At 32.3% G+C, this 17,601-nt stretch overlaps 2 protein-coding genes across 2 annotated transcripts in view; one reads left to right on the plus strand and one right to left on the minus strand.

Annotated features, from left to right (window-relative positions):
* The first annotated feature begins 65 nt into the window (after positions 1-65).
* On the plus strand, positions 66-15,003 carry LOC129217788 (cytochrome c oxidase assembly factor 7 homolog). The gene is made up of 3 exons (XM_054852130.1): positions 66-194; positions 11,181-11,321; positions 13,964-15,003. Exons 1-3 carry the CDS (start codon positions 101-103, stop codon positions 14,401-14,403), a joined length of 675 nt encoding a protein of 224 aa, XP_054708105.1. The 5' UTR covers positions 66-100; the 3' UTR covers positions 14,404-15,003.
* An 807-nt stretch (positions 15,004-15,810) lies between these two features.
* LOC129217789 (vam6/Vps39-like protein) overlaps positions 15,811-17,601 on the minus strand; it is an 81,220-nt gene continuing 79,429 nt past the window's right edge. The window contains exons 25-26 of the mRNA XM_054852131.1: positions 17,487-17,578; positions 15,811-15,937 (exon numbers count right to left, since the gene is read on the minus strand). Coding sequence (XP_054708106.1) covers positions 15,865-15,937; positions 17,487-17,578 — 165 coding nt within the window. The 3' untranslated portion in view covers positions 15,811-15,864. The remainder of the gene's footprint in view (positions 15,938-17,486; positions 17,579-17,601) is intronic.

The following is a 17,601-nucleotide window of genomic DNA, read 5'->3' on the forward strand; positions in this document are numbered from 1 at the left end:
TTTCATACTGCTTGGGATGCGCTAATATGGGCCGGTTGTTTATCGGCTTCGTAGACACAGCATTGTTTTGATTTGTTTTGCATGATTACGTAATCCAAGCATGGCTCTTAAAACTGAGGAAGAGGTTAAAGAATTTTTGGAAAATATAGGCGTTGAATACCGTTTTTCTTGCTTTCACGAAAAAAATGCCGAAGGTAAGAACTTGTAATGAAGTAAAAATCAAAGATCAACTAAAAAATTGCATTTACTAAAATACTAAATATTAAATGGAATTAAACAATATACAACACACTTGCATCAAAATATTTAGCAGTGTGATTGCATAACTGACAAGAGGTCTGGGAGAGAAATCAGAAAGGGTCTCATAGTTTTATTGCCTCCTTCCTTCCCCCTAAAACCTGAACATTGCTATTGCTAGCAGGCCGGAAATTTCGAAGTTTTTCAGCGGGGGGGGGGGGGGGGGGGACAGGCTATATATTCGATGTATTTTATCGGGGGAAAATGCCAAAATACGTACAAAATGCCCCTTCACATAATGTTATTTTAATCCAGGGAGGGGGATGCCAATTGACTGGTCTGATTGCTAGCCAATCCTATGTATCAGAGCTTAATTTCATTTTTAAAGTAACTAAAAGTGCTGGAGCCCTGCAGTCTTCAGAGCCAGTTTTCATACATTAAAAGTTTGAATTCTGTGTGATATGTGAAAATTTAAATGACATTGTAAAGCAATACAGGGACTGAAGTCCTAAGCAAATTAATTAAGCCCTAGTATATATAGTAGTAACTATTTGTGTTATAAAGGAGTGTTTATGAACCCAACCTGTACTTTTTCAGAAAAAAATACCAGTTACATCTCCACTGCATTCAGAACTGCTTCTTTTAAAATTTTTAATAGTAACAAAGTCAAAAAGTTTAGATTCCTATGTATTTTTGTTGAACATTTGATTGTATGACTTGTGATTGCAAGTTATGCTTTTTTTTTGAGTAATGATGGGATCAATTCACGTTACGTCATTGTCACGTGATAGCTCCATTCCTTGCTTTGTTGACAGTTGAGGTAGTGTTAAGACTGCATGGTTGATGCGAAGGTAGCAGCAGCAATTTCCTTTTTATTTTTATGCCTTCTTCTTGTGCATATTGTAGTACCAATGAAACATGTAAAACCGATTGCAGTAATAAATCATTCTATCATTTTCTTTTGTAAAATTCGGGATTAGTGAAAGAATGGTTAATCCAAATAAAACGCCCAAAATTATGAATGCTGACGCATTTTAATCTGTATATGGGGCATTCCAAGGTATTTTTGACATTTATGTAGAGTCCATAACATGACCTTTTTTGCCATAACTTTTTAATTTACTGTTTGATTAGCATATTATTTTATTTTGACCTTTTCCTGCCAACACACCAGCTCAAATTAAAATAATTTGCAAATCAAACTGTAAATTAAAAAGTTATGGCAAAAAAGGTCACGTTACGGACTCTACATAAATGTCAAAAATACCTTGGAATGCCCCATATACATATGCATAAGTGTGACTAGATATTACCATATAACCAGGTAACCAGGGGCCATAACAAGCAGAGTTGGCAAAAACCCGGGGTTTTTTTTTTAAAGTCCATGGACCTAGGTTTTTTTTAAATAAAACCCAAAAAAATCCAACTAAAGCTGGGTTTTTTAAAAGAAATGTGTTTTTTTTTTTGTCTATTTTTATGGAAAATGTGGAGTACTTGTAGCATATTGTGGCGTAAGTATATAGACAAAGCGCAAAAATTGTCTTAGGGTAAAAAAAGCTGGAAAACTAGTTAAAATTCAAAGTTTTCTGAACAAAAGTATAAAAGACGACGAAACCCAAGAATGGTGAAGTTTCATATTTTTTGTTTCCATGATTGATTTAGTTAAGGCAAAAATACTTCTCGAGTGATAAAATCTATTGTTCAATTTTAATTACTATATATATATATATATTTTTTTTTTTTTTGCATTTTACTTCATTGTAATTCATTTTGTTATGCAAAACTACTGTAGAACCTCAAGTAGTTAAAATCCTTTTTTACTGAATTCCAGCTTAATCAAGACATTTCTTTGAATTTTATGTTGCCTGTTTTCCTATTTCTGTATACAGAGTAACAAATATTAAACTTTTTCATAAGATAATGAAAATACTATAAATGCTATTCTGTTTTCTGTCCGACCGTTTGTAAAACCTGTTAATTTCTAAAAAATATACCTTGTTTATTCGAGATTTGTGACGGGTTGGTTTGCAGAAAATAATTCACATGAATTTTAGCTAGAATAGTTTCCTCTGTACAATCTACAAATATTGAGAAAATCAGACGTGTCAGGACTTAGTCAAGATAATTTGAGTTAGGTATTGACCAGTTAAAGAAAAAATTTCAATATATTTATTTAAAATCTTTGAAGTATTTTTTAAATGCCATTACGAATTGAGAAATACTATTAAAGTTCAAAATTAATTTTTTATGTTCATTGTCTGTGGTGAAGACCAAGTATAAAAGAAGTTTAAATTGGGAAAGTACTTTAATTATTTTTTTTAAAAACTTCTCAGAAAATTTTAAAAAACCCAAAAGTGAGCTAAATAATGGGTTTTTTGAAATGGGTTTTTTCAAAAAAACCCATTGGGTCCAATCCGGCCAACCCTGATAACAAGGGGGTGGGAGGTGCTATTAAAAAACTAAAATTTAATTTTTAAAATATATTAATTTGATATTTTGTAATGATAAAAAAAAATAATTATACTAACTAAGTTAAATAAAATTACTTTTAAACAGAGGAAAAACTACAAAATATTTAAACTACAAAGCACCAAAAATATTAATGTCTTGTTTGTGTTTATGAGTGCTTGCAGGGGGGTGCCTTTTCACATCCAGGTTTTTAAAATATAAAATAAAGCTAATTAAGAAGGGACTTACTACAAAATACATTACGGAAATTATTAACCTCAGGTTCATGTCCACGAGTGCTGGTAGGAGGTAAGCGAAGATTATTCTCCAGGGGTGCCCACCTGGATGGGGGGGGGGGGGGGTCATGTGCAGACTGTGCCACTAAAATTCTTAAGGGATATTCTGCATGTATTTTTTCCTTTGGTGGTGGGGAGGGGGGGTCTTTGTCATATTTAGGGGGAGTACCCTTGCTCTTTGAGGAGGGGGGCATCCCAGCATTCTCATGCCTTTTGGCTTTAAAAAATAAAATTAAAAAATACGAACATGTTCAAACTACAAAGTACATTACAAATTGCATTAATCTAAATTTTCTTGTCCATGTGCACTGGCAGTGGACTGCAAAAGGGTATACTTTCACCCCCTACCTTTTAAAACTAAAATTTTTACTTAACACTTTAATTTTTTTTATAAATTTTTTTTTTTAATTTTTAAGTTAATTTATTTTAAATCTAGTTGGTTTTAAAATTCTAGCAGGGGTGCACCTTCACTTCTTGGCTTTTAAAAATAAAATTTAATCAATTAAACAGAGTCAAACTACAAAAACAACAAAATGCATCAAAAAATTAATAACCTCATGTTTATGGCAACGAGCACCGGTTGGAGGAAGCAGGGGGGTTAATTCTCACACCATTTGGCTTATAAAATAAAACAAAAAATATTAAACAAAGGACGAACTACAAAATACTTAAAAAAAACCCCCACAAAATACATCAAAAAGTGTATGTAATGAGCACTGGCAGGGCTGTATAGAGGTGCCCTTTCACTCTCAAGCTTTTAAAATTAAAACTTCATTAATTTTAAGAAACAGTATTTGTTTAATACTTTTTTAATATATATTTTTTTAAAAATAATTATGAACTTGAAATAAGAGAGATTAAATGAGTTTTAAAGACAGGACAAGTTACAAAAATATTGTGATCAGAGAGCTAAACGTACAAATTAAATAATTTTAACAAAAATCAAAATTTATCTAAGAGTTAACGTGAAAATAGATAACATTTGGATGATTAAAAGAAAAAAAAATTTTCAAATTAAATGACAAAATAAATTAATAAAAACTAGTAAAAACGCATTTTGGGAGTGATTTTCATGCTGGTGCCCCTCCCTCCTCTAGGTATGTTTCTACCAGCGCCCAAATACTAACAATGAGCACAATTCGAAAAAAAAAATTCTGATTTCAAAACTGCAAAAACACTGCTGAAATAATCGAGGGCAAAATGTTAGCAGTACTGTTTTCCAGAATGGAAAATGTCACATTTTCAACATTACTTATTTCTGTAATTCCAAAGAATTTTAATACAGCAAACGTACTACGCGAACCCGAAGAGAACAACACTCAAATTCACTATCCGCGTTTTGTTTATATAGCTATGACGTAACGGTCTTCTCTATCAAAATCTGGCGATGAATTGACCCTATAAGTTAGTGCATACCTGAATTTTTGCTTAGAGTGCAAACTTATCATTTTCCCCCCCTGCACATTTTGAGTTTTTTTACTGGACTGTATCTTTAAAAACTTTCAAAATGGAAATCTAAAAAAACTGGCAGGATTATTTATCTTGTCATACGTGTCCTTCATGGCAAATTTTATTGAAATCTGAAATGGTAAGGTCAAGGGTCAAGGTGATTGATCTGACATGGAATTATGTAATGTTGAGCGTTTAATGCAATCAAAGCAATTTAAACATTAGAATAACACAAACCCAGAGAAGAAAAAAAAACCTTCTCAATAATTTGAGAGAAAAACCCCTGAGAAGCATTTTCTGTGTTCAATAATACCCCTATTCAGAGGCGTGTTTAGAGTTTTAGCGGCCCTGTGCGAAATTTGCTTTAATAGTCGACAAATAATTATTTTTGTTATTTATTTTCTCCTAAAACATAACACATTTCATTATAACACACTACAACCCGCACCAACCCCAGCACATAAACAATGATAATTATTTTGACATTTTCTTATAAAATTGCTATATTATGTGAATTTAAAAAAAAAAGTCAATTAAGAAGGCTAAGAAATCAGTTTCCGTTTTATTATAGGGGATTGCAAAATCAACGAAAAAATATTGGCTGAACTTTGTTATAACTATTTAAAAAATATCAAACATTGCAAAATGATCAACAAAAATCCATAACGCTATAGGAATTTACTGCATGATAATGTACAATTTCCTCTGTAAAAATTAAAAATTAGAAATTTCTCTTGAAATTTAAAATGAAAATCTATATAAACAAAACAGAGAATATATTTATATGTGCGTATGTTCCCAATACAAATCTGCAGTTTACGCGGATCTGGACCAAATTTGGCATGAAGGTACTTGGGCACCCGAGAAAGAACGCAGGAGGGGTTTTCAAATGCCAAAACAGAACCAAACCGTTCGAATTTAAATTTTAGGGCCCGAAAATGGCATTAAATGGCTCTTTCTACACAAAATAATTATCCTATCGTTTCAATTTTGACGCTATTCGAAAGCCCGCAAAAAATACCCAAAGAGCACATTCATTTCCTTCGAAGTAAAAAAATAAAGGCCGTAAAATCACCGGGAAAAAATTTAAAAGCATTATTAAGCCCAATGGAACTTTATTTAGCAGGAAAACTATTGTTTGTGAGATCTCATTTTAAATTAGCGTTCAGAAGGTTGCCACTTTTTTTTTCTAGGCTGTGACTAAATAAAATTTTGTTTTTGTTTTGAGGTAAAAATTCCCCCTTTTGATTATTATTTGGCAATTTATCTTCTTTCTTTTGGTGTTGCGTTTGATTTAATCGGGAATTTTTTATTTGCCCTCTTCTTTTTTTAAGGAAAGATTATTTTGATGGAAAATTTTACAGTATATTTTTTTTCTCTAATTGAAGTTGATTGTTGAACATGCGTCACTTGGCACAACTTTTATTTTCGAAGTAAACCGTGCAAAGCCGGGCAATACAGCTAGTAAATAAATAAATGTAAAAAGGCAAATTTTCTATATCTTTTATCTTTTCGGAATACAATCGCGAACATTTAGGTTGCACTCAACAAGCTCAACCGGTCTACCAATGACTAACCACAGCCTTTTATGGATTTACCGGTTCAGCGCAATTTAAGCTGTTGATTGGTTAATTAAAGCACGTGACAGTTTTGACCAATAATAAGTAGTTCTTCACCTGCGTGTTTTTCGTCCGACATCATAGCTCTCATGTGATCAACCGATCAGTAGTTACTGGTCTAGGTCGTCGAACACAATCAGAGTAACACTATGTCACCCAGAAATATTTTATTCTGTTGTAATATTTTAGCGACCCCTAAACCAAAAATATTTTAGCGACCCTGTGCAGTCGCGCAGTTTGGCACCCCCTAAGCACGTCCCTGCCCCTATTTCCAAGTGGATGGAATTCCTAGAAAACTTGCTCCATGCAGCATATATAGTTTTTCTTGGGCTACATGTCTCAAGACTTAGAGGACTTCAAACTCTACAGTCCCCATACCTATTACGGATGTGATATTCATGAACAAACGGGTCAGAAAGAAAAATCCTTAACATAAAATGAACGGATCGGTTCGTTCACTTAAAAAATGAGCGACTGTTCTTTTGAACGGTGCACAGTTTGGAACATTGCATTGTACTAAAATCATTTTTTTAAAAAAATTACATTCATCTTCAAATTTTTAACTCTCAACCAATATCAATTTTCCTTTTTCTCAGTGCAGTACGTACGATATATTCATTCGAACCTCTTTACTTTCTGCTTTATTCATCATTTTTCTTTAATTGATACAGTTCATTTGCTATTTTTCAATGTATCTATTAGTAATGTTTTGTATAACTTGTTTGAGCTACTAACAAAATGTTTGGACATTCTACTTCCTGTCCCATACACCTGCTAAAATCCTCCTCACGCTTTCCATCACCAGAATCATTTTTAAAAATATCTTTTACCACTTTTCTGGCAAACCTTTTATCTTCTTAAACTTGTTCGACTAGCGGCACCCTTTGAAGAATTAGAACTTTCTCACGGCACCCCAGTCAGTCTCTATATATAAGGAAAGTGCACGAAATAAGATCACCCGGATGTTCATGACCTAATATCTCGCTCATTTATGATTGAATTGGGTCGTTTCCAAAATTTTAAAAGTATTTTTTTCTGAAAGAGCATGCTTAAAAACATAAGATCTGACCATTTTTTAAATAATTTATTTAAGTTTAATATTTTAAAAAAATTACTTAAATCTGTGCGCTTTCATTGTTTACACTTCTGTCGTGTGACATCAAATGATGAAATGCCATTCACAGAACAAAATATTTAACTCGCATCTTTACTCACGTGGATTGGCAACAATATGGTTGATAGCAAGTGTAGAGCGCAATTTTAATTTGCTGCTTGATTATCATAACGTGGAAATGTTGTAGAAAGATGCGCCAAATTGCATCATTTGTGACGTCATAAAGACCACGCCTTGTTTGAAAAATTGGACATTTTAAAAAATTAATTAAAGAAAAACTGTTGGGAAAATCAGAGTATTTTCTGGGTCCATGTAATTTTTTTTGCTCATTCTATCCATTTCAATTACTAAAAGTAGTACTTTTGACTGAAGGAGACCACCTCATTGGCTCCAGCTTCTGCATGCTCACCAGACGACTCATAAAAACTTAAGAAAAAAATTAAACAAGTGAAAATATAAGTTTTAATTATGTTTTTCAGAAGTTTAAACAAAGAAAGACGGTTTAGCCTTATTGGGAACATAATTTAGGCTTGAGGAACAATAAATAACTTTTTTCATGTTAGTAACCTACAGTGATCCATGTAGAAACGAAACTTACTGTAAAATAAGGTCAAGTAGATTTGACATCACTCTTCTGTAATAACTTTTGTTACCTGGTTTCTGTTTGTTTCTGTTGCCTGGTAATTAGAAACTGCTTGTTGATAACACTCTATCATCAGCTAATGTTTCTGATGACGATGAATTATCTAGATTGATTTTTACTATGATTGCTAGATTGATTTTTACTATGATGTCACATAGTAAAAATCAATCTAGCAAATTTTTACTATGTGACATCAATGAAGGGATGACCTTATTGGTGTACATGAACTATGACCTTATTTTGCACATCTACCTTAAATATATGTATAGATACCATTGTCTCTTAATACGTCACCCAGTTTGAGAACCCTTGTTCTATAGTATCCTTATCAACTACCACCGATATTTACTTCACTTTATTTTTTGATAATTATTACTGTCGATTTTTTTTCCTATTTAAAAAAGTGTTGCGTTTTTTTTTCTGTTCTCATCGGTATTGTGGAATAATTTTGAAGCTCCCTAATATTTTTAGGCGCATTTTTTTAAAAATTAAGTTAACCGGTACTCCGGCTGAGCTACCTTTATAATTGTTGTCACTTTTTTTGTTAAACAAGGTCTATTGTGAATACTATAATTATGTATACAGTGCTGTAGCTGGAAAATTTTAATATGTTTTATTTTAATAATTTATTTTTCACATGCTGAAATGGAACCTACGATTTTTGGAATGGAAAACATATTTTACCATTTGGCAACTGAGAAATACTGATTATTACTGTCTAATTTATTTTACCCATTTAAAAAAGTGTTGCCTTTTTTTCTCTATTCTTATTGGTATTTTGGAATAATTTTGAAGCTTCCTAATATTTTTAGGCAAGTCTCTTTTTTTTTTTAAATTAAGTTAACCGGTACCCCGGCTGAGCTACCGTTATATTTGTTGTTACTTTTTTCGTTATGCGTGGTCTATTGTGAATGCTATAATTATATATACAGTGCTATAGCTGGAAAAAAATAATATCTTAATTTTTTGACGTACTGAAATTGAGCCTGCCATTTTTGGAATGGAAAACATATTTTACGATTCGGCATTTGCAAAATATCTTGCAATATAATTGTAAGTAAGTAAGATATTTTTATTATAAAGCAATTATAGTAAGATATTACTTACTATAATTGCTTTATTCATCTAAACCTGAATAAAGTTCTTTTGATTCATTTTTCATGGGCATATTTTCTTACTTTTATATCATTTTAGTTTTTTTTCTTTCAAAGAATATTACTGATCTAATAAAACATTTCAAATGTACATGAGTATGTCGTGCAGAGAGATATGCAAATTTTTTAAATGAACGAAGTCGTTCAAATGAACGAGTTGAATGAACGGATCAAAAGAATGAACGATCCTTTGATTAAAGAATCCTTAAAAAGAACGACATTGCCCACCTCTAGTACCCATCATCATCTGTGGCTTTACCAGCTCTGTAAATGAAGACAGCTCTGCTTTTTTGATCCAAACCAGAAGCTGAGCAATCCCTGGTCCAGCACCCCCAGAGTTAGCGATTCACTTGCAGGACTTTCTGACTATGAGCGTATTTCCCAAAACCTCCTTAATACTAAAGAACTGTCGCTTTCTCACTTTTAACAAAGAGCAGAAGTGATCACAATAAGTAAATTTGTTACAACTGCTACTGCCATCTATCGAAGGTATTAGAAATTAATAGCGGAGAATTTAACAACTAACAATTTAACTACATAGAAAAATTGCACAAGAGATTTAATGTGAGCAAATGTCTATAAGCAAAAAGCAAAAGATAAAAACAATTTCAAATATCAGACGATATTTACAAAGCAAATGTTTGAATTCATTGTCATAGCAACGCCATTCTTGTATTGCCGCCAGGTAGCATTGCCAGTGGAACTGGCGGAGGATCACTTTTTGAGGCAAATGTGATAGGCATTTAGTGTTAAGGGGCTTTGATTTAACGTGCCCCAGTTACCGTTAAGGAATATGGAGGATTTTCGACTGGTTGGGATTAGTGTTGGCAAGTTTCTGCCGAGGTGGCTAAAACCACTGGTAGAAACCGGTTAAAACCGGCATGGCAAAAACCATTTTCTGCCACATTTGTGGCAGAAACTGGCAAAAACTCACAAAATGACAAATAAAAATTATTGACATAACATTAGAAATGCATGGAAAAAATATTAATTTGCTAACCAAAGCACAATTGAATTACAATATTATCACAATTCAAAATCAAATGTTACATTGTTTGGATCCTGCACTTGCTTCTTAGAAAAGGTGGTTTCTAAAATCTAAACAATTTCTCGATTTAATATGCACAAATGAGAAACTTTAGAATATGCTTGCAACAGAAGAGCTAGCAGGCTATGCATCGAGGAACAAGCAATATTCGTGAAACTTTCATCTATTGTATATTTTTTCTAACTGGTCCACCACGCAGTAACTAGGATAGTGGGAAAAACTTGACTGGAAAAAAAAGTTTTGAGAAATGGGGCCAACTTGTTTTGCAAAGCTGTGACATTAGGTACAAAATCGACGTTAATATTAGCAAGTAAAGTTCTGGCACTTTCTTCTTGAAGCACATGATGTTTTCAATCACAAGCAATTTAGATGATTCGTATAAGCGAGCAAATTGCAATCAGTAGTGCCTGTTTAATTCTGTATGTCATTCCTCTTTCCTAAGCACCAATATGGTCTTTCGTCCTTTGGTAGATTGATCCAAATATTACAAGCATCTGCTGCAATTGAAAAGTTCCCTTTCCGAACTAAATCAAGGGAACTAGCATAGGATTTTATTTTTTAGAATGATGTAATGAAGTTTAACTTTTTAGTTTGCTTAAACAAACATCATTTAGTAGTTACTTAAGTTATTAAAGACATTTTTAAGTTTTTGCCAGTTTCTGCCGGTTTTTACCGGTTATAACCAGTTTCTGCCACTGGCAAGGCAAAAACTAGTTTCTGCCGGCAGAAAGCCAACCCTGGTTGGGATTGAACCCAGCACCCTTCAGTTACGAGTCAGACGCCTTACCGGTCAGGCCACCATCACCTCAGAGGACTGTAAGACTGTTGGTTTTAGAGAAGGGATACCTTTTATCTTCAAATTCTGCTGTTAGTAAAAGTTGCAGGAGATCATCAAAACTAATATTGCTGCTAGTATTCAAGATATAGCACTCAGCCGTGCGGGGGGCCCGCTACGCGGACCCCCCGGGCGGTGGAACCTAAGGCCTACGGCTAAGAGGTGGGGTGCGTGCGGAGAAAAGTATTCAAGATATAAAGGTTTTCAAGAAAATTTATTTGAATAAACCTTGGAAAATTTATTGCTAAAAACATAGCAAAATTGAAAATTTTTGACCTAGAGAAATTTTCTCGTTGGATTGTTTTAACAAAGACATTTTTCCTTTTTTGTGTTATAGGTTGCCATTTGCTTGGTGATTATTTAGAAGCATACAAGCAGGATTTTGAGGCAGCTAAAAAAGTGTACCAGAGCAACTGTGATGAGCGAAAATATGCTAGAAGCTGTTTCAAAGTTGGCAATTATGATTTCTTAGGCAAAGGTGAGTAGAACTAGATTGTCATGGGAAGATAAAGGGCAGTATATGCAGAAATGAGTTTTTGAGATATTTGAACAAATACATTTTGGTTTTCACTCTGACAACACGGAAATATTGTAATTTTATCATTATTTTTTTCATTCTAGTTGAAGTAAGTATTTATTTTTAATTTCCTATATGTCCATGTTGATAATTTAATATATTATTTGATTTTCATTGAAGTTCACTTGATATGTTTTTTTAAAATTACTATTTTAATAAAAATGCCGCATCTTTTTAAAATGTATTTTTAATTAACAGCTTAAAATAGTTTAAGTACTGTATTTTATACTAGGAGTACCCGCACGGCTCTGCTCGTGCTATAAAACTGAATAAAAAAACTGTTAGAGCAAGTGTAAATTTCTCTTTCCACTCGTTAGTTAAAATGTACTTATATAATTTTGTCTGAGGTCCAAACATAGTTCATAAAGTAATTTTAAGAAAAATCCTGACATAAATTCTCTCGAAAGAATTTTTTTTTCATTAATTTATTGGAGTGATTTTGTAAACTATATCACTCATTACGCCTCATTCATTATGCGTTGGGAGCCTTCATGGCTTTGTGTAGAAACTTCGCTTCCAATGCCGGTAAACGTGGGTCCGATAAACGCGGATGCTCTGAGTGGTGTATTTCCTTTCTTTACGCTGAAAATCTTTCTCATGTTGTCTATGTGTGAATAAATAAAGTCCAAAATCTCGAGGCAATGGCCCTCAATCCTTCCATAGTTATTAACCATGGACACGTAAACAACAACAGTAGTGTCATTTAAGTTGAAGGCAACAATTTTTAACTTAATTAAAAATATCGTCTTTTTTATAGCAATGAATGGATTTTAAAAGCCACTCCACCGCAGTTATTCCGTCAAAATGCATGAACTTGAATTTTTTCAACCTAGTGCATGAAAAATTATTTAAAGTAACAGTTTCTTATTGTTACTTCTCTATCACGAAAGTATTCGTCAGTTAAAAGATTGAATTAATACACAATGTCACAAAAATATCCAAAAAGTCCAAAAACTTGGTTCAGAAAGGTGTAATTTCATCACGGAACAGAAAATAACACAAACATTGAGAAAAAGGAATAGAATTTTTTTTTCTCTGTCTCGTTTTTCATATTTTAACAATGAAGTGCAGAGAGAATAAAAAGAGCTGAAATGAAAATAATTTCACTGAAATCGCTTAAACCTTAAAAAAAAAAAACTGTCTTTCCGTTACACATGAAATTGCTCTGAACTAAAAGGCATTATTTTCTCTATTTTAATTAAAATAGCAGGGCTGTGGACATTACCGTACGCTATGGATCACTGTAAAAGAAAATCCCAACAAAACATAAATGTGAAGAGGAGCCAAGTTCGATCAAAATGAGGCCCTGGGTAGAAGGTGTCACCGATAAAATAATTCAGATCTAAACGGGTACCAAGTTCCATAGCTGTTCCTCAGAAGTTGGATTGTCCCATGTTTTCCAATTCATTCAGAAAACGTTTTTTTTATATTCTTTGATTCCGGATTTTAAACTTGCGGCAAGTTTTTGTCGTCAAGAAACAATTTCAAAAACATGTGCCCACTCCAATTATACAGTAACTTGGCAAGTTTAAACCCGGGATGAAAGAAAGTAAAAAAATGTTTTCAAAATGAATTGAAGAACACGGGGCAATCCAATTTCCATGAGGAACTGCTATGGAACTTGTTATCCATTGAGATCTGAATCTTGTCGGTTACACCGTCTACCCAGAACCTCATTTCGATCGAGCTTGGCTACTTTTCACATTGATATTTTGTTTGGATATCATTAAGTTTTGAAAGCTAAATCATAGTAATGTTCTTCTTTACAATTAAATGTAAAAGCGCGTACAAATACAACTTCCATCTCCTCCTGCTTTTTCGATGCACTGGTTTCTTTTCATTAGTAATTTCGAAAATATTTCGATAACTGGGGGGTTTGGCGCTGTCGTCAATTATGGGCTATAATCGTTTGCTTCTGTCACTCTCAGCAAGGCCATGGCCAAAGTACATTAGCTCTTGGTCTTTGGCGTCCACAAATTTGGCGATAATTGGGAAAATTGCTAAGTCTCCAAGTTTTCAAACTCTTCCCACAATTTCTACATTGTCCGGGGAAATTATCACAACGTAGATCGTAAAATATGCAGAATTGGCGAAAACATTTCCCCACTGCTTAATAATTCCGTGGCGCCAAGTTTGTGGACCTTTAAGAAATTAAAATGAAGCGAAGCTAAAAGACATAACCATGGCAATGCAAAACAAAACAACAGCAATTTTAATAGAGATTAGATTTATTCAAAGTTTATTTTTAACGGCTTGTAACTTTTTTTCCTTTGGAGATAGAAGGTTATTTTTCCGATCATAGGTCGAGATATTTCTGGAGTAAAAAATGTCGCATTTTCCAACGGTGCCAAAAAGAAAACTGTGGGACAATTCCTTCACTTTTTATTGATAAATTTAATGAAGAAAGTATTGCCAACTCACACACTCGTGATTGCGAAAAACATAATTTGAATTCAAGATGCCAAAAATTCAAATTAATATAGTAATTTTTTTTTTGACCCTTGTTCATAAAATTTAAGGGGCATTAATATTTTTTCTTTCAGGTTGTGTCAAAGACCTTTCATCTTCTCTAAAGTATTATAAAACAGCTTGTGACCTCAGCTACCCAGAAGGTTGCTTACACCAAGGAGTCATGTTGACTGTCCCAAATGGACCTGACAGTGTTGGAACAGACTTTGTTGAAGGTCTCAAAAGTTTAGAAAAAGGTTGTTCTTTAGGCAATGCCATGGCGTGTTATTATGCAAGTGGAATTCACATAACTGGTGCAGAAGGAGTTCCAAAGGACCTGAAAAAGGCTTCAGAAATGTCTCTTAAAGCGTGTGAGGGTAAAAACATCTATGCTTGCATGAACCTTAGTCACATGTACAGAAAAGGTGATGGAGTGGAAAAAGACGAGAAGAAAGCGGAAATGTTCAAAGAGAAAGCAAGAGAAATAAGAGAAGAGAATAAAACTTTCTCTATAGGTTTACAGCAACATACCTGAACTTATATTATAGTTATTGTTTTTAAATTAGCAGAAAGGTGTCTTAAGAGCTTCAATAACATGGATGTTCCTTTAAATACTTCGCATTTTAGAAAACTGTCAGATTGTTGAAACTAGTCATTTCTCTGGTTTTTTGATTTTGGAAGGACTTTAAAATAGCAGGTACAGTGTGGCTGTCTTCAAACTGAAAATAATAACTAAGTAAAAGGTAGGCTATAAGAAACGTAATCAAAAATTCTATCTCAGCTCATTGAAACAAAAAGACTTGGACTACCCTAATTTATAAATTTTGAAATACTTTTTAAAAAATGGTTGTGGTTTCTCTTGATTATCATATAATTGGCACCATGCTAAGCTAACGAATGTGAAGATTGGCAATTTTCAGGAGAGCCAAAATAATTTTTTTTCACCTGACATGTTTAGTTATTTTCGATGTTTTAATTTTATAGATAACTTTAAGTATAAAACTATCCTTTGAAGTAGGAATACCCAGTAGGTAGCCCTTTTTGAGTACTACAGCAAGCCATCGAATTTGAAAAAGGCGATTGGCAATTTTTCACATTCTGCCATAATTTTCAATATTTAGGAGTTCAGTTCAAAATAAATATGATAACAAAGGGCAGCATAAACTGCCAGCTAATATTTAAGCACCAGCTTGATATACCATCAGAGTGGTTAGTGGTCAGACATCGATTTCTTAACCGATGGTCATGGGTTTATTCTTCTAGCTGAGAAATATGTATTTTTAAACAAAATTGTACAATAAATTTAAATAAAGAATGCAAGTGAGTGATAGGTTAATTAAATGAATCCTATAGATGCATACACAAAACTTATTTAATGTCTTTTTCCACAGAAAAATGATCACTCCTAATTAGATTGTATACTCCGAATCTCAAAGAATAATAAAATTTGATTATTATAATTTGTTGTTTTATAATATTAATCATATGGATTTAATTGGATTAAATATATTGAAATCTTTTTAAATAGTTTATAATTAAAAAGAAAGTTCCACATTTTAAAGGTGAAATCAATTATGAATTAGTTTTGCTTTGCAATACAATATTATATGAAGCAAATAGGAGTAAACTGGTGTCAAGTCCAAAAATAAAAAATTTGAAGATTACTAGCCCAAATTGTAGGAGAATCTCTCAGCAGTTTTGGGGCTAGAGACGGTGATAGTAAACCAGGCAGGTGCTGCTCCCCTCACTACATGATTTTAAAAAAGCTTTAAATCAAAGCCTACCTATGGTTTGAACTTGAAACATAAATTACTTACAAAGGCCCTCTTACATCATTTTGCTTCTGACTGCCCTGCCTCATACAATAAATCTATTATTGAAAAAAACCTTTGATTCAGTTCAAAGAAGACAATAAAAAATAAATATTTTAATTTTCATATATATTTTATATTACATTTTTAAAAATGATATATTTCTTTCAAATCGGACACTTAAATCATTTCTCAGCTGAGTATTGGTCCTTGCAAGAGTAGTGAACAGTCACACCAGTTGGGAAGTGAGCAAAGGCACTGTTAAAATCAAGAATAACAAAAATAATTGTATTTCAAGGAAAAATAAACTATTCACATTTAAAAATTAAACATTTGGTGATTTAATAATAAAGACATTTGTTTTACAAGGAAAATATGATAGAAACATTGCAGTGGCCCTTAAAAAGCATGATTTTTAATTTTTAAAAGTTTTTTTTTTTTTTGTTTTACCTACTAGAATAGTTCTTTCTATAGGGAAATTGAAGTGGGAAATGATGTAGCGAAACAGATTGAAATTTAGAGGTATTTCAAGCAGTCTGAAGTTTAACGTATATGTTACTGTTAAAGTACATAATGCAGTTATTTTATAGAATTCCTAGTTATTCCATGAAATAACTGATTGTGTCCATTAAAGAGTGTATTATGTTTATTTTGACACTTTAACTAGTTATTCTATGAAATAACTAGATATTCTATAAATTAACTAATGAGAGACAATTAAAGTGTAAAATAAACAAGTTATCTAAAATGAAAGAACTACAAATTCTATAAATAAACTAATGATAGACAATTAAAATGAAAAAGAAGCAATTTATTTAATTTATGCAGCGTATAAATGGTATTTATGGAAACGTACCATAAAATCATTTGTTACAACAAGGATTACTAAAATGACACTTGGAATTACAAAGAACATTATTTCTAAAACAAAAACGTTGCGCCAACACGCTAAACAAGTTCTCTCCCTATGGCCTAGAATAGTTCATAAATACAGTAGGGGTAGAAAGTAAATGTATTTGTGTCGTGCAAGATATGATATAGATTATTTTACACTTTAACAAGCTGCAGATCGTTATTCTATGAAATAACTAGTTAAACCATGAAATACAAGAGAGTTTTACACTTTAACTGACACGGTCAGTTATTCCATGAAATAACTAGGTATTCTACAAAATAATGGATTTCATACTTTAACGGTAACATATATAATGCAGAGATACCACTCTCATATTCAAGCTTTCAGTAGAACTCCACTACTAGCTCTTTGAATGCCTTATGCAAAATCAGTTCATTATGAGAAGATACAACACATGCCAACTTTTGTCAGAAGAACGATAGCTGAAAGAGCTGCATGAAATATTTTTGAGCTCAGGTTCTTAAAATGTATATAATTTTCCTTTTAAGCTCAAAAAAAAAAAAAAAAGAAAGAAAAAAAAAAAAACCTCATGAAAGAAAAAAAAATCTAAAAATTTGCTATGATTGTTTTTCAATTTTTTTTTCTTTTTTCCGTTTTTAAACTTTGACTTTAAACATCTTTTTTTTTTCTCAAATCTGTAAGGAAAATAAGGGGTTAACTAGCTGATAGAAAAATTTTACCTGTTTTGGTGGAGCAATTAAGTTAACTATGTTTTCAGATTTTCTTAGCCATAACAGTATAGCATTGCATAAACTTTTTTTAAAAAATATTTATCATTTACATTGTACATTTTGTTTCAAAACTTTTTCCAAGTAACAAAAACCATAAAATTAATGACAAAAATACATGTTAAAGTTACATTTTCAATAAAATTTCTAGAGTACACCTTACCTTTTACCTATTCTTTTCTGACAAACTCTGCACATATCTAAATCAGTGATGATTAATTTATAAGAATGACAGTGAATCCTTCGAGCTTGTACCTAAATAAACATTTTTGATAAAA

The sequence above is a fragment of the Uloborus diversus genome, chromosome 2, assembly GCF_026930045.1.
Source record: "Uloborus diversus isolate 005 chromosome 2, Udiv.v.3.1, whole genome shotgun sequence".
NCBI lineage: Eukaryota > Metazoa > Arthropoda > Arachnida > Araneae > Uloboridae > Uloborus > Uloborus diversus.

Bases quoted from the DNA above. Each gene is read 5' to 3' on its own strand.
- LOC129217788 (XM_054852130.1), top strand. From the start codon at position 101: ATGGCTCTTAAAACTGAGGAAGAGGTTAAAGAATTTTTGGAAAATATA. The intron at 195-11,180 runs GTAAGAACTTGT...TTTGTGTTATAG, and splicing joins TCACGAAAAAAATGCCGAAG to GTTGCCATTTGCTTGGTGAT. The intron at 11,322-13,963 runs GTGAGTAGAACT...TTTTTCTTTCAG, and splicing joins TTATGATTTCTTAGGCAAAG to GTTGTGTCAAAGACCTTTCA.